The sequence below is a fragment of the Protopterus annectens genome, chromosome 4.part0 (assembly GCF_019279795.1).
Source record: "Protopterus annectens isolate FY-2018-M chromosome 4.part0, PAN1.0, whole genome shotgun sequence".
Taxonomy (NCBI): domain Eukaryota; kingdom Metazoa; phylum Chordata; order Ceratodontiformes; family Protopteridae; genus Protopterus; species Protopterus annectens.
The window spans coordinates 645,366,786-645,391,917 of record NC_056733.1 but is presented as its reverse complement, the minus strand read 5'-3'; the positions used below and the strand labels follow the sequence as shown (position 1 = coordinate 645,391,917).

The 25,132-nt window shown below is 36.9% G+C and overlaps 1 protein-coding gene across 1 annotated transcript in view; it reads left to right on the top strand.

The window, feature by feature from the left end:
• The window catches only part of HPD (4-hydroxyphenylpyruvate dioxygenase), a 313,743-nt gene that overhangs the window by 55,419 nt on the left and 233,192 nt on the right, over positions 1 to 25,132 (top strand). Inside the window, exon 6 of the mRNA XM_044069652.1 lies at positions 2,253 to 2,335. Coding sequence (XP_043925587.1) covers positions 2,253 to 2,335 — 83 coding nt within the window. The remainder of the gene's footprint in view (positions 1 to 2,252; positions 2,336 to 25,132) is intronic.

Sequence of the window (25,132 nt, the reverse complement as noted above, 5' to 3'; positions counted from 1 at the left end):
ATGCTAGGCATTATTCTATTTAATATTGTTGGCGTTGTCATGGACATGATAGAATTCTCTAAACATGAGGTTATAGTTTTAAAAAATATTATTTTTCTGTTCTCCTTTAAAATTGTCAAGCAATTTGATATCCAATTATACAATAATGGTATCAAGACATTAAGTGTAAGCAATTAGCAACAGTATTTAAGAAAAACTGCTCTACAAGACATTCACTCTGAAGAAACCCGGTATGTAACTGGGTGAAAGCGCTAAGTGTTTTTTGTATGTTGTTCGTTACTATGGAATAAACAGAATTTAATTATTTACAAGAGTGGTGCGGTGAACTGCAGTGATTTCAACAGTCCTTTTTATCAGTCTACTATTGTTCGCTTTTTGTATGATTATAAAGTGTTTATGTCTACACTAGCTAAAAGAATGGCACCGTTATTGACAAAATTCATAGACATGGATCAGTGTAGTTTTGTGGAGGGGTGTAAACATTTGACAACATTAATATGATAATCCAGAGGGGAAGCAGAATGTAAGAAAACACTGCTCTTGTTAGTAGGTCTTGATGCAGAGAAAGCATTCGATAGAATAAATTGGAATTTTATGAGTAGGGCAAGGGAAGCATTTGCATACCCTGATACAATAATAAGGTTAATTAGGAGGATGTATGAAGTACCAGAGGGAAGAATTAGAAGTGCTACGGTTCCTCTCTGAAAAGTTGTGTTTGAACAGAGGAACCATGAAACACATCTATTGACTTTTCACATTTTTGTAAGTACTAGGCTATGCTGCCAAAATCAATTAAAAGAGAAAAATTCTAGTTGTTCTAGTTGGAAATACAGCTCCTGATTAAATAATGTGCACTGAAGTTTACTTTTCTGTATAACTGTTCAGTACAGTTTCACAAATTAACCAGAAGTTCTTTTTCAGAGTAAACAATCTAAGGATATCAGATTTCTGTATGAAAGAAGCAGTGCATGTTTAGGTATGGGTGTTATCGGTCTGGGCATTCTTTACACTGAAACATACAGTGGTTCAGGTATGGGTGTTATCGGTCTGGGCATTCTTTACACTGAAACATACAGTGGTTCAGGTATGGGTGTTATCGGTCTGGGCATTCTTTACACTGAAACGTACAGTGGTTCAGGTATGGGTGCTATCGGTCTGGGCATTCTTTACACTGAAACGTACAGTGGTTCAGGTATGGGTGTTATCGGTCTGGGCATTCTTTACACTGAAACGTACAGTGGTTCAGGTATGGGTGTTATCGGTCTGTGCATTCTTTACACTGAAACGTACAGTGGTTCAGGTATGGGCGTTATCAGTCTGGGCATTCTTTACACTGAAATGTACAGTGGTTCAGGTATGGGCGTTATCGGTCTGGGCATTCTTTACATGAAACGTACAGTGGTTCAGGTATGGGTGTTATCGGTCTGGGCATTCTTTACACTGAAATGTACAGTGGTTCAGGTATGGGTGTTATCGGTCTGGGCATTCTTTACACTGAAATGTACAGTGGTTCAGGTATGGGTGTTATCGGTCTGTGCACTCTTTACACTGAAACGTACAGTGGTTCAGGTATGGGTGTTATCAGTCTGGGCATTCTTTACACTGAAACGTACAGTGGTTCAGGTATGGGTGTTATCGGTCTGGGCATTCTTTACACTGAAACGTACAGTGGTTCAGGTATGGGTGTTATCGGTCTGGGCATTCTTTACACTGAAACGTACAGTGGTTCAGGTATGGGTGTTATCGGTCTGGGCATTCTTTACACTGAAACGTACAGTGGTTCAGGTGTGGGTGTTATCGGTCTGGGCATTCTTTATACTGAAATGTACAGTGGTTCAGGTATGGGTGTTATCGGTCTGTGCATTCTTTACACTGAAATGTACAGTGGTTCAGGTATGGGTGTTATCGGTCTGTGCATTCTTTACACTGAAGCATACAGTGATGATGTTTAGACAGCCACTTGCATTATTCACATTGCCATGTGTCCATACAGAGATGAAATGCCAACAACAGATTTAACAATGAGGTTATTAAGGCTAGTAATTTATCTGTACCTACAAAATTTCACCTCAGAAGTAAGCTACCTGAGATGGTGTTTACCTAAACTGCTCTGCAAATAGAGCTTAAGTTTACTTAAAAATTGGCATAAAAATCTAGCAAAAGCAAAAACAATGACTAGCAATAGCCTCTGCTTACAGTTAGAACAAGTCTGTCTTGTTATTCACTGCATTTTTTTCTCTTTTTGTCTTTAGAAATGGGAAGCCATCTAGTAAGGCATGGTGACGGTGTGAAGGATGTGGCATTTTCAGTTAAAGAATGTGACTTTGTTGTGCAGGTATGCTATTACTTTTTTTCGGTATCACAGTCACATAAATTTGGTCTTCATATGCAAAACAAAGTGTCATAACATTCACTACATATTATAAAAGAGTTGATTATTGTCAAAGAGAAAATGTTCATTGTTTTCCATCTCCATGGTATAGAGGGATAAAGCCCTAAACGTGACCTTTATGACCCAGTAAGATTAGTGACTTAGGTACTGAAGGAAGTGGCTGGGGAAGAATAGGAGGAAATATCTAATGCCAACTGACCCACTGCCATAGGAAGATGCTGGGTTGGTTCCACCTGAGAAGCACCAGGTAGGTGAAGGCCTAGAAGTGAGCTCAGTATAGGTAGGGACTAAGAAAGCATGAACCTAACCAAGGTGTGCCTATGATCTGGTTGTGCAGGTTGGATTTGTAGGAATGTGTACCTATATTGGGGTCAGCATAGCACAGCACTGACCTATGCTTGTTGATCAACAGTGGAAGGGCTTTGAGCACATATCAAACAATGCTTCAGAAGTTAAGGATGTCAGCCTTAATAAAGATGGCTGTTGTATTAAAGCAATCCCCAGTGGAGACTGTTATCTACCTCTCCATGGAGTGATGTGAGGTAGTGAGTGAACTAGATGGGGGAACAAGTGGCCCAGTGGGGCACTGAAGGGATTTGATGGTCAGGCATATAAGTGGCCAGAAGGAGATAAAAAAAGTTGTGTTAATTTTAAATAAGGGCTACTTGTCTTTCCTTAATATTCAGCAATCTGTGCTGTCAGCAATGTGTACTGTGGCCTATAACTTTCAGGACAGGTACAATACTCAAACCAGGGCTTATCTTCTTGGTTCAATTCCTGGGAATAGCTGACAGACATTTAATGAAGTCACCATTACTGAGATGCAAATCATTTGTGGTTGTAAAGATCTGAACATTTAAACTTCATATGCAAACAACACATTTGTGACAGTACTGCAATATTAAGTACTAAAATGATTGGTTTGAAAAGGAAGTTTTTGATTAGCACATGACATTTCAACATACAGATAATTTCAACCCTTTTTCGCCCAAAGTACAGGTGGTCAGTTTCAGGGGGCTGCTAGAAGCAGTATCAGGGAGTGCACATAGTGCTAGCTTCTTTCTACCATTAGACATGTATGTCCATTTATCAGTGTCCAGGTTGGTGACATTCTGTTAGTGCAGGACCCTGGCAGCTGCTAACACAGCTGGCCTTCACTTGTGTAGTGCTGGTATATGCATGGAGAAGATGATATTTAGTCTGGGTGTTGTTTGTGCTCAATGCAGGGTTTTGCATATAAATACACACAGCTCAACAAATTTCAGATGTTTTTATGATTCATTATAGGAAGGTACAGAACTGACAGATGACTAACTAAAAAAAGTTACATGCAGTAAGACTGGCGTAGATATATTCAGTAGGGGCTGATCAGCATTGTATTGTGATGCATCAGACAATGTGAAGTGGCATTTCTAAATCTGATTGGGAGAAAGGAATGGCTGGAAATACATGTTGTACATAGTATGGAGTCCCTAAGTATTTGGTTTTCTTGTTGCCATGGTTCGGGTACCCAGCACCTTTGGTGATATATCTAGCATGATCTGTTTTCCCTTAGATATATATATATATATATATATATATATATATATATATATATATATATAGATAGATAGATAGATATACTTTCTCTATCTGCTATCAAATCCAAAAATGTTTGTTAGCTATAGAATCACATATTCAGTATTTCAGCTTCTCCAGAGACTGCCACGAGAGGAGAAACATTCCCAGTGATTCTGACAACAATTATCATCATAAATGAATCACCTTTGCTGCTGAGGAGAACAGAAGGGGACCCATTAGACTCTGACGCTGTATACATCAATACAATATCCTGGAATTAAAGCTGCATTCACTGGCATGACTTGTCATGCTGGCAAAAAGCAACACTTCAGGAAGTCACTGCAGAAATGGTCAGCATGTCAGCCTTCACATGGACAGCAAGAGGTGGATCCAGAGGGAGCATCTCTAAAATCCAGATGGAGAAACATACTAAATAGGCAAGGAATGTGCTGGACATGACACATAATATACATTCATCACAGCCCCTGGCTCAGAGACTGTACTGCTATCATCTCCCCTTGAAAAACATTTGACTGATGTTATGGAGTTTAGAATTAAGCTATTAAGCACATGTCATTGTCTACAGAACAAAATTGTTGAATTGCATAAAAACTAATCTGTACAAGCCAGACACCATAACAGTTAGAGACCTACCTGCAGCTTTATATCTGTGTTAATGATGTCAGTCTACCAATGTGCTGTTACAAGTATGTGCACACCCATTGCAGTGGTGGGGGAGACATCATCACCATCATTATTTCACATGATACAATAAGGGTGAGGAGGGAGTCACCATCATTTTTCACATGATATACTAAGGATGTGGGGTAGTCAACATTATTGTTTAATGTAATATAGGCTGTACTACTGATATGTAACCTCCTTTTGTTAAAACCCCAGAACCAATAATAATAGCTGTCAGGAAAGTAGTGGCCAAGCACTTGCACATAATTACTTTTCATTATTACTGATAAGGTCAAAAAAAAGTATGAAACATATGTCTACAGCTCGTAGGAGAAAAAACTGTTTTTGGTTCTTGAAGACGCCTTCTGACAAAAAAGAACAAGTAACTAGTAGCAGGAAACAGAAGAAGTCACCACGAATAACAAAAAGCCTCCGTTGTAGTATAAATTAAAATCCGTTTAATGTAACAAGATAAAAATGAGCGCTTTCGCATAGCGGAGCTATGCTTCTTCAGATAGTCAACTCACATGTACAATTCAGCTATATTTATATACAAAAGCCATTTTTTGGCGGGCTTGTTAACAGATGTAATTAATCAATCAAGGTGAAACAAAGCCAAGACAGTTGCCAAGGCTTCAAGTCACGAATATATGAAGACTAAAGCTCATAGTATTTAAAACACATGATGGTATTAAAACATATGAAACTATATGTTAAAAATATGAAAATACAAAGATGTAAAAGATAATTTCACTGACAAACTGAGCGATCCTGCGTAATAACTATATAACACCATTTGGCAATTTTTTGACATTTGTTGACAGCAGTTCTTAGCATAGTAAACATAGTTGTATTTCAATCCCTAACTAAACTAGCTTCAGTATATTATTTCCCAAAAAGTGAGTCGGCAGACAAAATTCTTATCTCTACGACATAACAGTTAGCATAAACATAGATGAATGTTCAGTAGAATGTTGACAAATGAATAAGTCGTAAGCATAATTATCACAACCTATTTCCAATCTATGTAGCAAAGCTCTTTTCTTCCTTTGTTTCAACGCACATATGGAGCCCCAATATGCAAAATCTAAACAATATCTAAGAAGCACATCACTGCAAATATAACGAGCTACTCCCGCTGAACGTATATGCAAAAATTACACTTTTAAAAGAGAAAAGGTACATATTTGCAAGAAATGTTTGCAGAAAATAAAAGACCTCATATAAAAACCAAATGTTTAAACCGATGGTGCAAATGCGCACTAACAAAATCCACATACGAGGGCATACGCCTCTAAAGTGCTCCGTGATGACGTAACTCTAGGGGATGTCATTGCCGATTTCTTCGTAAAGCTATCTTAATGCATAGCAAATATAACACAATATCAACCTGAATTACCTAGAATATCTAAAACACACTTGTAGTTCCTGTGAAGGAACATACTGGATAAGAAATCCCAAAAGCCACAAATAGTCTAAACGTGGGTATAAAAATATAAAAATATAAATGTATCTCTTTTTGGAACTAGAACTTCTGGAGGTGGGTCACTACCTAACACAGCCAACCATCTGCTATTAAAATATCTGGCTATAAGGGTCTATTATTTAAAATAGGTTTTATAGATATAAATTGGTTTATTCGGTTCACTTTGAGCTTTTAGCAGAAGAATCCATTTAGTTCCACACATGCTAAGTTATTAATATTGTCTCCTCCTCTATCATTGTTACTCACTACTTGTAACACTTTAAATGTGAAATAATGTGAACTGTACTCAGTGATATGCTTTGCAAGTGCATTTTGCTCATTCTGCTTCCTAATATCATAGAGATGGTTATATACTCTATCTCTAAGTCTCCTTTTTGTAAGACCCACATAGAATGCGGGACAGCATTCACAAGTGGCTAAGTAAACAAGATTTGTACTATCACAGTTGGAAAAATAGTTTGGATGAAAAACATGTAGTCCATGGGGGTGTTCAAAGGTTTGTTTTAGAAATATGTGGGCGCGTTTTGTGCCCCACATAAACCAATTTATATCTATAAAACCTATTTTAAATAATAGACCCTTATAGCCAGATATTTTAATAGCAGATGGTTGGCTGTGTTAGGTAGTGACCCACCTCCAGAAGTTCTAGTTCCAAAAAGAGATACATTTATATTTTCATATTTTTATACCCACGTTTAGACTATTTGTGGCTTTTGGGATTTCTTATCCAGTATGTTCCTTCACAGGAACTACAAGTGTGTTTTAGATATTCTAGGTAATTCAGGTTGATATTGTGTTATATTTGCTATGCATTAAGATAGCTTTACGAAGAAATCGGCAATGACATCCCCTAGAGTTACGTCATCACGGAGCACTTTAGAGGCGTATGCCCTCGTATATGGATTTTGTTAGTGCGCATTTGCACCATCGGTTTAAACATTTGGTTTTTATATGAGGTCTTTTATTTTCTGCAAACATTTCTTGCAAATATGTACCTTTTCTCTTTTAAAAGTGTAATTTTTGCATATAATGCTCAGCGGAGTAGCTCGTTATATTTGCAGTGATGTGCTTTAGATATTGTTTAGATTTTGCATATTGGGGCTCCATATGTATGCTGAAACAAAGGAAGAAAAGAGCTTTGCTACATAGATTGGAAATAGGTTGTGATAATTATGCTTACGACTTATTCATTTGTCAACATTCTACTGAACATTCATCTATGTTTATGCTAACTGTTATGTCAGAGATAAGAATTTTGTCTGCCGACTCACTTTTTGGGAAATAATATACTGAAGCTAGTTTAGTTAGGGATTGAAATACAACTATGTTTACTATGCTAAGAACTGCTGTCAACAAATGTCAAAAAATTGCCAAATGGTGTTATATAGTTATTACGCAGGATCGCTCAGTTTGTCAGTGAAATTATCTTTTACATCTTTGTATTTTCATATTTTTAACATATAGTTTCATATGTTTTAATACCATCATGTGTTTTAAATACTATGAGCTTTAGTCTTCATATATTCGTGACTTGAAGCCTTGGCAACTGTCTTGGCTTTGTTTCACCTTGATTGATTAATTACATCTGTTAACAAGCCCGCCAAAAAATGGCTTTTGTATATAAATATAGCTGAATTGTACATGTGAGTTGACTATCTGAAGAAGCATAGCTCCGCTATGCGAAAGCGCTCATTTTTATCTTGTTACATTAAACGGATTTTAATTTATACTACAACGGAGGCTTTTTGTTATTCGTGGTGACTTCTTCTGTTTCCTGCTACTATATGTCTACAGCTAGTGAAGTTTGGCATTATTGGTCTGCATGTACTCCTAAAGACTTAAACAATAAAACATCAGGGACATTCAAAAGCCATGTAGCTAAAATACTGCATGTCCTTAAGAGGTCATTTGTATATATCTCTTGGACCTTCACTATAGGAGGTTTAAGGTAATACACAGTAAGGATTCCAGATTGGCTGGGTATTTCTTGCAGTTTTTATTGTGGAGAATAAGGAAAGACCTGAAATGTGGTAGCAGAGATACTGTAGCCACTTGTACAATACAGGATGTGGTGACACCTCAGGGGCCTAGTGGTCACATAGTGTGGAGAAAGTGAGAAGCACTACTTGAGATCATGGTTGTTACACTCTGTGCAGCAGGAAATTGATATTGTTTTTTACTGTGCCTCACTGGCCAATTATTATGATCCAAAGTGTGCTCTAGCAAGAAACAGTCACTGCTGAGGCTATGTAATGTAATTTGTGCTAGCTGGTATACAGAACTTATAATACTATTTGACATGGCCAGTGTGTGTGTGTGTGTGTGTGTGTGTGTGTGTGTGTGTGTGTGTGTGTGTGTGTGTGTGTGTGTGTGTATATATATATATATATATATATATATATATATATATATATATATATATATATATATATATGGATTCACTATAGAATCCCAAAATACTGAAATCCAGAATTTCAGTATTTTGAAATTCTATAGCCAAAAGCTTAAAATCCGGAAATCCCATAACCGTGAAATTTAAAATTGCGAACCTACACTACAAATACACCACACACATACACATACACACAATGTCCCCCCACAATCAAACATACAATCATACACTACAGACAAGCATGGGGGCAAGCCCCCCTGCACCCCCCTACTTATATATACTAACTCCGATATCGCACAATCACACACACAAAGGTAACTCACACCCACACATTACACAGTCCCTTGCACACACACATCACAGCCAAAACACACACTAACATACACTAAAGCCCCTAACCAACACACTCATACATACTTACCTGAACTTACACCTATCTATTCACACACCGCAACACCAGAAGCTCTGAACTTTGGGATTTTGAATTTCGCGCTTCTGGTGTTTCAGGATTTCAAGGCTTTGGTGTTCTAATTTTGAAATACTGAAATTCAGGATTTCAGTATTTTGAAATTATGAAGGGAACCCATATATATATATATATATATATATATATATATATATATATATATATATATATATATCTCCATCCATCCATCCATTCCTGAGTATTTGGCATTCCTAAAGTAGGCTCATAGGCTTAGAAAAGTCAATGCAGACCGAGTGGGCGCTTTATCATTGCACTGTCACTGCATTCAACATAGTCGGAAACAATAATGCTGCATAGTCTAGTTTTAGGATGTGGTAGAATCACAGTGGTCACAGCCAAAATTTTCTTGTTCAGTATATTCTAAGGGAATGCTGCTCATTATGGCTATAGTCAAGGCAATGGCTGGTCATAGCAGCACAGTTCCTACCAAAGTTCTTCTTCAAGGTATATTTTTAAAACAATTTCTATTAGATATCTCAGCTGTTCCATTACTGCTTAAAAGAACTATAATTAGAGTACAGAGATAAATCCACATATTTTACCTCAGAATTCCACTTTGAAGGTAACATTTTTGCCTTTGATTGCAGAACCATCTATGCTTAACTTCTATATTTTTCTTTGGAATTTTAATAAAGGTCTGTTATTCACTATATATACTTTCTTTTGGATTTTAATACTTACTCAAAACTGAACATGCTTAGTACTGTTTCCCTACTAAACTATTCTTATGGTATTTCACAATTTTCAGAACCTATAACTGACACAATGATGCTCAATATATAACAATATTTATCAATCTCTAATTGCCTTTTTAACACTGTACAGCAGCCCTCCTTTATAGGGTTTGAACTCCAGATAGTAATGAAAAACATTTCCAAAAGGATTCACCCCATACATACACTAGTTTACCCCAAAACACAGAATGAATGAGATACAACTTCTTTTTAAGCAAGTTTCCATAAATTACTACTCCCTTTTAACTCTGCTAAAATATCTGTCCATTATTTATTTCTCACCTGTTGTTTACCTAACTTCATTACCAATAATAAGACTTTTGTCAGTAAAAAATATATTCCTCCATCCTACGTTTCTCAACTAAATCTTTATATTTCTCCTTATTTAGTTTCAAACCCACACATGGTAATCATCTTCCCAATCCTTTTATATATTCTACACTCTATTCTTTATTCCTTATCAACTCTTCAACATCATCCACCTAGACATGATTGCTGGTAATACCACTACCAAAGTATATTCCCATTGCACAGACTGTCATTTCACAGAAGAATACTCCAAACAGCATTCATTACTATCACAAACAAAATGTTACTCATTAGACACCCTTGCCATACCCCTTTATACACTTTAATGTGTTTACCTAACTAGCTATTTAGTAATAGTTTGGTAGTATTACTCTAAAACTGATTTAAAAAGATTTAAAAATCTCATCACTAATTCCATAGTCTAGCAAAATAACCCATATTCATTCAAAACAAATACTGTTTTTCTATTTTATAATCTATTAAATTCCCATCAGTTTTTTTTCTAGTAATACTAGCCACCACTTATTTTATAATAACTAACATTTCTTTTAACTGCTTACCCTTGATATCCAAAATACCATCTGACATCACTACATCCAGAGTACTGCCAAATCTTTCTGTAAAATCTTCATAATAAATCTGTAATCCATATTATATGGTGTCATATGTCTCCAGTTTCTATCACCCTTTTTCCAAATATACATATTAATGCCTTCACAAGCTTGTTGGGTTTCTAACCCTATTTACAATCACTTAATTTAAAATTTCTCTTCCATAGTCATTCCTGTATAGAAGTCATATCGAAGACCACAAAATCCAGGATCATTACTTTCCTTAGATTCCTTTAATACACTATTTATTTTTTCTGTATACATTTCTTTATCCAAAAGAATTTTACTTGTTATATCTAATTGTTTAATTTCTCAGTATTACTTTATTTCTCCACACCATTGTTATGTAAATATGTAATATAATCTACTATCACTGACACAATTTTATCTTGGTCATACACCATCTGACCATTATTTCTGGCAAAAGCTAACATCTTCCCTTCTTCGTGTATAATATACTTACTTAAAAAGGAGATATTCCTCATTTTCCCCTTTTAACAAACACTGCTGTGTATACCATAATATTTTGTCTCCTTATTAAATGCATAAAGTTTTCTTTATGCATTTAATAAGGAGACAAAATCTTATGGTATACACAGCAGTGTTTGTTAAAAGGGGAAAATTGGGAGTGCCTTCTGTGTGGAGTCTGTATGTCCTCCCCGCGGTTGGGTAGCGTTCAAAAGACATGCATGTGTAAATGGGCGTGCCTTCGTTGAAGGGTGGGCGTCGAGCTAGCACCTCAGCGTTTTGTAAAAATATCTACTGCCAATCATTAGCGGACCGGAGTTCCGATGTGGCAACCCCTTACCGGGAAAAAGCTGAAAGACAAACAATAACATTAAATGCATAAAGTTTTCTATGTTTTTCCCAAGCCTCCAAATTATCTTGCTCTAAGGAGCTGTTATATTCCCTTGCTTAACAGGTATACAATTTCTTCTTAATGAAATACCAATCAACTTCCATTTCCAAATAAACTTTTCTAGATTTAATTTCATATACTAGTCATAAAGAAATCCAAGTTTTGTAAAATGAACACAATACTCTGATCCTGCCATTATTAACCCTTAGATTTCTTAAATCCAGTTAATGTAGAACAGTCTCTCTATTTATTTTATTTTATTTTATTTATTTTATTTATTTAAATTTGTTGACCGGGAGTGTCCGACTGGACGTGGGTCCATTTTCAGCGGAGGCCCGGGGAGAAAAGCTCCACAGTAAAATAAACAGACAGTAGTTACATTGGATTACATAGTGATTAACAATTTAACACAGAAATTACTTACAACATATTTACAGATGAAGAACATAGTACATCAGTAGACAACTAGAATCTTTATCTGTGAAGTACATAACAGGCATTAACAAATGTAACAATGAGAAGTTCCTGCTGTATAATAAGTACTAGGCTTATGAGCATCTGAGCTTGCTATCATCAAGGTAGTTAGTGGAGGTGAAAGAAAGGTAGTAGTTGGATGGGGTGGATGATATTAGAGTGGGAGTTGCAAGGGCATAGCCAGCATGTTTTTAGGTGTGCTTTTAATAAAGTTTTGAAGTTGGTGCATGATGGTGCGGAGGTAATTGTGGGTGGGAGTGAGTTCCATAATTTGGCTATGGCGCAAGAGAATAGTGCTTCACCAGCAGAGTTATTGGCTTTAGTGATCTGCAAGTGATTTTTGTTGCTGGATCTTAGTGGTCTGGTGGTGCGATAGGGTTGGAGTAGATTCTGGAGGGATGGGACATTTAGTGGATGGTTTACTAGTTTGTGGGTGAGTGAGAGTTGATACCACTGAAGAAGGTGAGGGAGTTCAAGCCAGCCCAGTTCAGCAAGTGAGAGACAGTGGTGACTACAGTAGGATGCCCCTGTGGCGAATTTTGCGATTTTGTTGTAGCAGGTCTCTAGCTTGTTTAGATCACATTGCCTTAGGTTGGTATATACTGGAGAGGCATAAAGTAGGGTGGAGATAAGGTGGGAATTTGCTATTGAAATCTTTGCTGCTTTGGTGAGAAATTGTTTATTTCTGTATAATGCTCCTAGTTTTTTGTGGACTTTTTTTATGGTCATGGATATGTGAATGTCAAATTTTAGTTTATTGTCTATTTCCACTTAAATTCATTTATATGTTAACCTTCCTGGATTATATTATTTTGCCGAAATGCCACTCAGATGGCTAAGTGATTAGAAAAATATACATTCCCCCAGTGTGTATTTCTTGTAACCTAAATGAAAAAAGGAAAACCAGAATTCCATTGACAGATTTCTTTGAAGTGTAAATTCTCTAGTCTGCCCTACCAAAAGTTGCCCACATTTTAACAAGTCCTTACATTTTGTAACATCCTACACTACGTGACCAGTAAGCTTGTTAATGTTACAATTAAAATCTCTTTCGGTTATTATGTCCATATTGACCAAAACATATTGTTTGGTCTTGTCATATAATTCTACTCTTTCATTTATATGCATATACTCATAAAGAATTATTAACCATTAAGATTTTGTATATACCACAAAACTGACAAATGCCCTACCCTTCCTATTATAAAATCTGATAACCATACTGCAGAATTGGCAAAAAATAGAGCAGTTCAAAAGCATTCCTCTAATCTGAAAGTTCATGCTATGCTATGACTCCGTAGAAGCTTTTTATGTTACTGTAATGCTAAACAGCATTATCAAACAGCCTTATAATATCAGTTGGCACCTGCTTATGCCATTTTGACATAGACAGATGTCTTAGATAATTCTTTGAACAACTGACATTTAAGGAGATTATGCTAACATTTTCTATTTTGTCTCTGTTGCATTAGTATCTTATAATTTCCTTCCTTTTCTGTGACTAACCCCTTCTATGATTAAACCTTCCTATCATACAGTCTGATAACCATACTTCAGAATTAGCAAATAATGCAAACTTTGTCTCTGCATTCAGAATTCTGCCCTCCCATTCATAATTTTGCAAGACTTCAAAAGTAATAATCTCTGTCACAAAAAAAAAAATCATTTTCAAACCAGCGACATATTCTTGACATTTTCACATGATATAGTATAACTGTCATTAGTTATTTCACGCACAAAACTATTTGATTTGTGTTCTGACACTGAAATTGACTGCCCAGCAGTTAATGTGTCCAGTATTAATAAATTATCAGGTTGTTCAATAATACCACATTCAAACCACAAATGTCCAATTAGTATACTCATTCTGCAAGTTACATTTCATACTTGTGTGACCCTGCTCCCTACGCTGTTGACATCCTCTCTTGTAGCTATTTATGAAGTATACACACATAACAAACAGTATCATAAATTCCATTAGTACTAATCACACTTGATCCATGGTGTAGTTTAAAGCAATGAAAATCAGTAATGAAACCATAATTTCCCATGCTTCTGTCCAAATACTTCCCTCATCAATCACTGTTGTCAATCATTCTTTTATTCATTTTCATAAATTGACATATAGTTCACAAAGGGTCTATATTAGATCACTGAACGCTTAGGTAAGCGAATGGTGATTAATTGACCCCATGTAAGCGAAAGCTTACAAAACCGAACTGTCAGACCAGCGATTTTTTCCAAGGGAAAAAAATCGCTGTTCCAACAAAAAAAAAAAGTAAGCACATTAAAACATGAGATTAAGTGGGGGGCTTCACCCCCCCACACCCCACCTACTTAAATATACCAACTCTGAGACCGCACTACAGTTCTGAAAACTGCAAAGTACCGAAGCGGTCAAGAAAATTCTTTTCTAGGGAAAGAAATCGCTTACATGCCGCTTTTTTTTTTTTTTTTTGCAGTTTCGGTTTTGTCAGTTCGACCAAGACGCATTTGAAAACATGTGTCGTCGGTCTGCTGATAGGAACCCGTTCACAAATATGCTGCAATACTAATTTTTTTACTGGCATCAGTTGTAAATTGTATTATGAGCTTCCTTGTATTATTCACATTAATTTAAATATAATTAGACACAGGGGTGATATCACATTTTTGAGTAAGGGCTACAAAAAAAAATTTTCTAGCAAAGAAAAAGTCATAAATGTTATATCATAAAAATGCTTCATGTTCAATTGAATTAGTGATCTAACATCTTGTACCTTAAAAAACAAAGGCAAAACAACATTATCCCAACTATGTCATCTGTTTATTGGAATATCTTTTGTTTTCATAGATACCACGATTCTGTTTTTAGATCTAGTTAATATTCCTGCTCACTTGTTCTGTAACAAACACAGCATAAGTTTTCAATACAGTAGACTTTACAACATTCTCCTTAGGGTGTATGTCACTATTTATACATGCTGATTCTTTCCACGTAAAGTATAGTCCATGGCTGTTCCTAGGAAGTAGAGGCACTGAATGTGAATTACTTCCTGACAATCAATCACTTTAATCTGGTAATCCTCCAGTCTGTGTTTGGTAAAAGCAACATTTCATAATATCAGCTCTGAACAATGCTGGTCATTCAACAGGTTCTTTCTCATCCGTTAAACTCAACAGGGTTTTATTACCTACACCTTTGGTAGTCACTTCATTTATCGTTATTTCAGGCTTCAGCTGAAATATTCTGCAAAGTATCTTCCCAACCCATAACAATCTCCTGCTCTATAGAATTCCCACCATCTGCAATATTAGACAAACAGCTTCAGAATTTCTCCACTCAGAAAGAGTGGGGGTTCTATACCATATTCACAATACATTCCTTTTCAACCAAAATAATTTATGCAAAACAATATATTTTTTTAATTCATCTGCAATTTGACAAGCATTCCATACCCTATTATACAAAAATAGCATCATACATTCTATATTCTTCAAACAAAGAAAATAATACTTATATCTAATGCATTTTCAGCCATTTCTCCCAGTATGTTTTCAAACACACACACCATCTGGGTCTAACCTAACTACAGATGTATGTAACTCTTCAATACATTTCCCACAATGCCTTTCTTGGAGCACATTCCAAAAAAGAAATGTTCTAATGTCTATTCTACTCTCCTACACTTCTTAAAAATCACACATGCTTTCATTTAAATTCTTACAATGCATATTCCCTTTAAGAGGTATCTTTTGATGAATATTATCTAATACAATTTCATATTTACACTCTGACCAATTCCTCCCCAACCTATAACAACTAGATAATTACACACTAATTTTACAGTTTTCCTGTCTTTATCCCAAGAAAAAATATACCCTGCCTGTGTATACCACATTTTCCTTTGTAACTTACAACTTTCAACATTAATTTTCCATTTATTTATCTTTTTAGTTAATTCTCTCATATCTCCTTTAACAATATCCAACCTCCAATGTTTTTCTGTTTCCACTATCCTGTATCCCAACCTTATAGATCTTCCTGGAGTTACTTCTTCGTCATACACAGTAGAAAACAAGATCATATCCAAAATGAACTTAAGAAAACCACAGAAAGTCAGATAGTCAAACTTTCTTCTCCACATTCCCATACAAAATGTATCTGTAATGGTGTTTAGCTGAGTATCCCACAATCACTTAAATCTTATTTCCATAACCTCACTATACTGAATTAAAAAAAAATGTATTTTAAATATTTTCTTCCACAGGCTCACAGTCCACATACTATTTAATCATTCATCTCACAGACTCACTGTCCACATACTATTTAGTCATTCATTCCACAGTTTCATAGCCTATATAATATTTAGTCATTCACCCCACAGAGTCACAGTGCACAAACTATTTAATCATTCATTCCACAAACTCACAGTCCACATACTAAGCAGTCATTTATCCCACAGGCTCACTGTCCACATACTGTTTAGTCATTCATTCCACAGTTTCATAGCCTACATAATATTTAGTCATTCACCCCACAGAGTCACAGTGCACATACTATTTAATCATTCATTCCACAAACTCACAGTCCACATACTAAGCAGTCATTTATCCCACAAACTCACAGTCCACATAATATTCAGTCATTCATTCCACAGACTCACGGACCACATGATATTTAGTCATTCATTCTACAGACTCACAATCCACATACTATTTAGTCATCTTGACCACAGATTCACAGTCCACATACTTTTTATTCATTCCTCCCACAGAATCACAATTCACATACTATTTAGTCATTCTTCCCACAGACTCATTGTCCATATACTATTTAGTCATTCATCCCACAGACTCACAGTCCACAAACTATTTAGACATTCATTCTACAGACTCATAGGCCGCATAATATTTAGTCATTCATTCCACAGACTCACAGTCCACATAGTCATTTATTCATTCATTCCATAGACTCACTGTCCACATACTATTTAGACATTCATTCCACAGACTCATAGGCCACATAATATTTAGTCATTCATTCCACAGACTCACAGTCCACATAGTCATTTATTCACTCATTCCACAGACTCATTGTCCACATAGTCATTTATTCATTCATTCCACAGACTCACTGTCCACATACTGTTTAGTCATTCATTCTATGGATTCACAGTCGATATAATGTTTAGTGTTTGCAACCAAAAGTTGTAGTCTGCAACAGTCTGAAATGCAACATCATACACTGGCTGTGGCTGTGCATGTATCAGTGCTCAAATATGAGGAAAATGAAAGCCAAGTGGTATAATCAATGTCTCACATAATTGTCTGGTACATCAGGCAGTCCAGCATATATCAAAAACAGATAATGTTTCTTCTTTCTTATAGCATAACATTCTCATTTCTTTAGGGATCATAACAGCAAAAGGTAGTTGCTCCACTGTCTTCCCATCATTATAGTAACTTCCTCACCGTGGTGAAGAATGTCTGGCATCATCACCCATCTCTGCCTTGACTTCTCTTCCATTAGGTAACTCCAGTTAGTTTTCAGTCTTGTTCTATAACATCTCCGACTTCCCAATCACCTTCTGCTTCTGTCTGTCAAGTCTCTTCTTCCCCTCTATCTGCATGAATCTGAGATGGTAGCTTGTGATTCAGGTACTGACATTAAGTTTTTTTAAAATACCTTTAGCAAACCTTTCAGATATAAAAACAATCTCTTCATCCTCTAAATTCATCATACCTAAGCTATCATTAAACATCTTGCCATTGTCTTGTAAGTTGGAAATGGTGCCTGCAGCCTCTTGGTCTCTGGAATTCCCCATGACTCTACAAGAATCACTTCATCAGTTCCAACTGCAGAGTAGGGAAAGTTCTCCAATCTCTTGGCTAGCTTTCTACCTGTCTGTATAAATGCCATCTTGAGTCTCCTCTGAAAATAGGCCATGCTTAAGAGGAATATCTTGGTTAACAAAAATAAATAAATAAATATATTACAGCCTTTTAAGCATGATTGAGCTACCCCTGTAAGAAAATATGGTGTCCTTGTATTATTTTATGGTGATTACTATAGCAGGATGAGACTTAACCAAATTCCAGCCAAACTACAAGTGATTAACAAGTAGCTGAACCTTGATAAGATAGCAATTACAAATTCTAAACCATAGGTAATGAGATATAGCAAAGAGTGGATGTCACTTCTGATTGGATGTATTTGTTCTGTATGAAGCCAAAACAGCTAGCCACTTAAAATGATAAAACTGCATGACTTAATATTAAAGTTTTAGTTTAAACATGATGTTAACATAGCCACTTAAATAAAACATTTCATATTTGAAAGGGAGCAAACTTTGTAGAATATAAATTAATCAGAATGCACTTTTAGGACCTAATTTAGCAGTTTGCACTTCTGCCCATTTGGTATTACAATCTAAGTACTTCTGAGACTGAATTGTCTGAAGATTTTTCAAAAAGGTATGCAGAAAGGATGGCCTAATGATGTCTGTGTTCCAGGGCTAAACAGCACACTTCCTGTCATTGTGGTGATCAAAGATTCAGGAAGAGTCTGGATTTGTTCCAGAATTCAGAGAGCAAAGAATAGCTAAACAATGACAGACTACTATTGTTATGGACCAAGGTGGATTTTTGCAGGTTTCTGATGAAGACTTAGACAGTGTTAGACAGCACAGCCTCATTTGAAAATGGCTACGCAGAGGGTGTATGAGTATGCCTCTCAGCTTCATGCTGCACATCATGTCACTGCAATGTGCATGTAGGTGAAGGAAAAAAGTAACAAGGGCTGATATTTGCACCTCATTACACAGCAAGAGTCTGGCCACACCCAAGAACTCCTGTCAGTAGTTTATTGCCAAGAACACAGCACAATGTCCCCCAAGACAGTTGGATTCCTAGTAAGTAGTTACTAACATGATTAAGACTACCTGGAGGCAGGAAGCTAGAGTGAGCTATAGCAAAAATTGTTTATACTTCATGATGTAGTTCTAGAAAACAAAGAATAAAGCAAGCAAAACTTTCTGTAATTTAGCTTGACATTAAATGCATTGTAGTATAAGGAACATGCTGATTATGTTCAGAAATCAGGTGAAAGCCTTGTTATGCACCTTTCTAAAGACTGAATAACAGGTTTTATTATGCAACTTTCACAACTCTTTTACTCTAGTCTTTTGCTATAGTATACATAGCATCCATGACAAAACATCACCGAGGAAGGGTAGCAGCTTAAAAAGCTGTAAAACACCTTGTGTTGCCACACAAAAATCACTCTGAAATGTTTAACAGCTTTTAAAGTTGTTAGTCTGTTAGAGGTACTCAGTTTCTAGTCTGTACAGCAGCACTAAATGTTACATGGTTTTCAAAGCTGTAGACCGCATTGTGCTCCAACACTTTTTTTTTCTATTATTGCTAGAAGATCAAAGCAACTGACTCTCCATGTACCACAACGAATTCTGATAAAGTATTTCTGATCATGCCAACATTTTATGTGTTCTCAACATAGATATCAAGATTTAACTCTTCAGCATTACTTCACTCCATTCTCAAGGTGAATATCTTGACAAGGTGACATCCTTTTCTCAATCACATAACAAGTTGGTTATGATTGGAAGCCCAATCAAGAAAAAGCACTTGGAGCTCTCCACTAAAGGTCACACCTCTCTACAGTAATCCAAAACAGTAGTAATCAAACGAAGAGCGTACTTGCAACCACCAGGCCATTGTAAATATTTTAATAAAACACAAAGAAACACAGACAAAGATAAAAACATGAGCGCTTTCGGGCTTAGCCCTTCATCAGACTAAAAACCTTAATTAAAAATTGCATTTATACACATTTGTTAAAACTCATGTCCGATTAATCAATGATACTTAACCCACCTCTTTTTGAGTGCTGGTTTTAAAGGGATAACACCATTCAAACCAGGTGCGTGGTCAGCAGCAAATTCTATTATCCATTTCACCTCATTAAATTCAGCTAAATTGACCATATCCCCTCCTCTGGTACTCATCTTAACTTTCTGTACAACCATAAAGAAAAAAATATGATTTGGGTAACTCTTCACATGTTGATATGATGCATTATGAACATCCTCAAGATGTATGGCTGACATATGTTTTAAAATTCTCCCTTTCAATTTACAGTTCGTTTTGCCTATATAATAACAGGAACATGTATTACAATGAGCTAGATAAACCACATCTTTTGTCTGACAATCTGCATAAAGATGAAAATCATATCTCCTATTAGTCACTGGATAGATAAACTAGGAACATATGTCTGTAGACGTTGCAAGGCATGTCCTTATATAAGCAAAAATAATTATTTTGTGCATCCAGTGACTAATAGATTAACTGAAAGGGAGAATTTTAAAACATATGTCAGCCATACATCTTGAGGATGTACATAATGCATTATATCAACATGTGAAGAGTTACCCAAATCATAATTTTTTATTTATGGTTATACAGAAAGTTAAGATGGGTACCAGAGGAGGGGATATGGTCAATTTAACTGAATTTAATGAGATGAAATGGATAATAGAATTTGCTGCTGACCACGCACCTGGTTTGAATGGTGTTATCTCTTTAAAACCAGCACTCAAAAAGAGGCGGGTTAAATATCATTGATTGATTGGACATGAGTTTTAACAAATGTGTATAAATGCAATTTTTAATTAAGCTTTTTAGTCTAATGAAGGGCTAAGCCCGAAAGCACTCACCTTTTTATCTGTGTCTGTGTTTCTTCATGGTTTATTAAAATATTTACAATGGCCTAGTGGTTGCAAGTACTCTCTTTGTTTGATTACTGATGATTGGAAACTCAGTCATTATCTTCGATGTGCTAATCTCATCAACTGAACTACATTCCACAACTAACTGGTTTGTCACAGGAGAAAGAAGTCTCTTGTACCTATGCTGTTAATTGTGGATAGCAATGTAACTTTTAATCACTTTAGGAAATTGTAACTTACAATATTGTTGTGTCTTTCGGCTTTTCCTGGTTAGGGGTCGCCACAGCAGAACTCCGGTCCGCTAATGATTGGCAGTTGATTTTTACATGCTGAGTTGCCAGCCCTAATGCACAACCTTCAACGAAGGTACACCCATTCACGCATGTCTCCACGCAGAAGACGCTCTAGCTGAGAGTCGAAACCGGTCAGCGTCTTACTGTGAGGCGACAGTGCTATCGCAGCACTACCACGCGGTTGTAACTGAATGAGGAAGAAACTTTTTAACAACTGGCTTTGTCCCATATTATATTTTTCTAACATGCAAAAAAGACTTCTATTGCACCATGCACTACATGCCAAAATACTGTTTAATATTTATTTATTTATATATTGTAACTTACTGTATATAAATAAATAAATAAATAAATATTAAACAGTATTTTGGCATGTAGTGCATAGTGCAATAGAAGTCTTTTTTGCATGTTAGAAAAATATAATATGGGACAAAGCCAGTTGTTAAAAAGTTTCTTCCTCATTCAGTTAATGATACACTAGTAATAAATTACACATCCATTAATCCCAAACTAACAGAAAGAGCAACCTGCTTAACTGTAGACAGTGCAGCTACACATTGTCCTTAAAGGTATCATTTTACAGTACTGAAGTTTTCCCCATTAAATACCTTATTATTTTTCCTTATTAAGTATGCAAAACCCAAGAGCAGATTTCTTTTTTCTGGGTGCTTTTTTCCCTCTCTGCCTGCCAGGTGTCAACCCTAGATGTAACAGCCATTAGCCCTTCACCCCCACTGTGTCCCAGCATGGGCAGAAGACTTAGGTAGAGGGGCTTTCATGCAGGCAGCCATGGAGGTGTTTTGTGCCCCCACCCACCCACATATAGAAATGCAGGATGTGAGAATATTTTAATGGTCATAATCTCACTGCTGGGTGGCTGACATGGGCACTTACATCACAGTGAGGGTCTACTATACCAACCTTTTGTCTGTATGTGTGCTTCTACCCACAATCTAATGAGGGATACTATCACCAGCTTTGTAACACCAGGACTGGTCCCTTGGTCTTGTACATTTTCATTGCCTGCAAGCCTCTGCTTGCAAATGTTGAAATGGCAGATCAAGTCCACCCCTCTCCCCAAGATGGGTGCACAAGTGCCAGCCGTTTACTTTCATCCTCCCCACCCAGTTCCACCAGTGCCTGAGCCATTATATAAACTCAGGTTACCGGGCCGTAATCAAGACTTTATCACTCTATGCCATGGAGCTGACAATAGTGCATTCAATTTTAATGCATGCTTTTTATATAAGTAAATAAGGCCCAAAACTTGATTAAATACATGGACTGAAATCATAAACATTTGCTGAGATTTCCCTGAAGAGCTCAGCACAGAGTTAAGTATATGTCATTACCTTCTTGTAAATGAATCCTATCCAATACAAAAACCAAGGCAATATGCTAACCAGTGTTTGGTTAGTAACTGTTACCTATACAACTATGCCCTAAAGGGGTCCCTTTCAGAAGACTGACTCAACAGAAAGTCGAACTTCAGTTGGTTGAGATCATACAATCGACTTTCTGAAATGTCTAAGCTTTTGAATGGAAATCACAGTACAGTGGGGATCGGGAATTTTCCCTTTTCCCCACTGTAGTGCGATCTTGGAGTTGACATATATATTATATGTAGGAGTTGTGGTGGGTGCAGGGGCGCTTGTAAAATTTTGTTGCTTTCTGTTTTTTGACATTTTGGAAAGTCAATCATATGGTCTCGACCATATGAAATTCGATTTTCCATTGAGCTGATCTTCTGAATGGGATATGTCCTAAAGTCCTGTGGTGGTCTTATGGATCAGTCAATGTCAGTAACAAATGCAGTGAAATCAAGGAGGGGATGGAAATCTTGAAAGATAATCAACCAGAAAGGGGAAGAGAAAACATTGTCTGGAAAGGATTCTGCAGTTGTTCAGCAAAAAGCAGTTCAGGTTTCAGCTTTGGTTCAAGAAATGGCTTTCAGTAATTTAAAGGAAAAATAAATAAAATGTAATCAGAGGCAATTAAAATAAATAAAACATTGAAGGAATATATCAATTCAAACAACAAAAAGCTGGAAAAAATAGAAGAAGCTTTAACTGCTAGTTTTACAGAACTGTAGTATCTAGATTATGTGGTTTCCTTGCACTTGAGCTCTAAAACTAGCATTTTAACATTGAGAGTTTTCTGACTGCACTCTTGGGGCAGAAGTGTGCTGCAGCAAACCTATCTGAGTTGGGTGCTGCTGACTGGAAGCTTAGTGTGTATTTTCCTGACTGGTCTGTAGGTCTTGCTGTTGTAGAACTTGTTTTTCCTCATTCTATGTGAGCTCAGTCTCTGTGTGGGTTTGTGCTGAATTCCTCAGAGCTGTTCTTTCTTTGACTATTTTTGATTCTATTAAGCCAAGTGTTTGTGCTAAGCTGCTCTCCACCCAGCAGTGGTTACCATAGGGTTTCCACTCCTCCATTTTTTTTAGATTATCTGGAAATCAAACCGATTCTCTGGTAGTCCAGAAAACACTGTAGAAACTCCAGTATTCTGTTTCAAAAAAAGGAAACAAAAATCGGAGTTTGTAAATCAGCCGAAAACAGGCAGCAGTAACGGAAAAAGAGGGAGTTCCCCGACATGTGATGTCATCGTGACATCACAAAATGGGTGAATATGAGTGGGAGTGGGATGGGCGGGGTTACTGGTGATGCGAGGGGTGTGGCTTTACTCTGGTTTTAGCCACAACGAAAGGTGGCAACCCTAGATTAGCAGTGCCCTGTATAGATGCAAAGGCTTTCAGGTTAAAATTTCCCTTAAAATAACTATCTCTGCAACCTTCCCCAGTCCCTCTGCTGCTCTAGGAGCATCTGAGTTGCATGCAGAGCAGTATTTCCTTGTTGGGTAGCTGCAGTCCACACTGAGTATAGCACCCATTCTTTGTCCATCATCCCAGTCCAGTCTAATCTACCCACTCTTCTCCCTGGTTTAACCCATAGCAATAAACCTGAAACCATGAATAGGTACTTTCCTGCTATCTCTATAGCCAACCTGGTGGACATAGGCATCCTGAAGCAATGTAGCAATTGTCTTATGTGTACTGACAACCACTTAATCTTGAAACAAACACAGTATGTGAAAGCTGTAGTTACACTATGAAAATTGTGGCATGACTTTCACATACAGACAAATCAAATGACAAACAGGTTGTCAGCACACACATACATCATTTTCCCTCACTAAATAAGGGTCTCAATACATAAACCCACATATGCTGATGTATTGACAAGTAACTTACCAAAACCTCATAGGCCTCCCCTACACTGCCCTCAGAAACCACTTGCAAGAAAAACTAAGTCAACACCAACCACTACACATAAAAATACACATCACAGTGTCTCCACAAGCAAGCCCCTAAGGCAAAACATCACACATTCAAGCATCTTGGTCAGAGGAGACTCCATCATGAGACACATGGACACTTCCCTCATCAAGTTGGACAAAGAGAGGGTTACATGTCAGGGCCCAGGCTTCATCAGATCACACAGGCACTCAGGTCACTCAACCACAAGTACCAGTATGGCTCAGTTATAGTCCTTGTTGGTGTGAATGACTTGAGACATACCTCACTGGACCTCTCTGAATACGTGCTGCTGGCGGGTATGAGCCTTGCATTGAGCAGCACTCTACCCTCACCAAGAATGATATGACAATACAAACAGAAAATGATTGACTTCAAAAATTGGCTTAGCTATTGGTGGCATTCCAAGGTGAACCAAGTATTTGTCAGCCTGGGATGAAATGACTCACAGACAACACTGCTTTGCTAGAGATTTCTGCACCTACTGCTGCTAGGCTTTCAAATACTGGCTAAGCCATTAGCCATCCCCATAGTGCCTTTTTAGCCCATGCCAAACCAACAGACCTACCAATGTAACAAATTCTTCTAATGCCAAGCTGAAGGTACTACTGCTCAGTGCTAGGAGTCTTAACATGAAACTGCACCCCCCTGGAAGCTCTCCTACCCTGAAGAATGCTGACATCTGTGCAGTTACAGAGACATGGTTCAAGGCTGCAGAAAGCACCTCAACAGTGCAAGGCTATAATACCTATTACATATTCAGATCACCCTCTGAAAAGGAAAAAAATGAAAGGAGGAGATGTTTC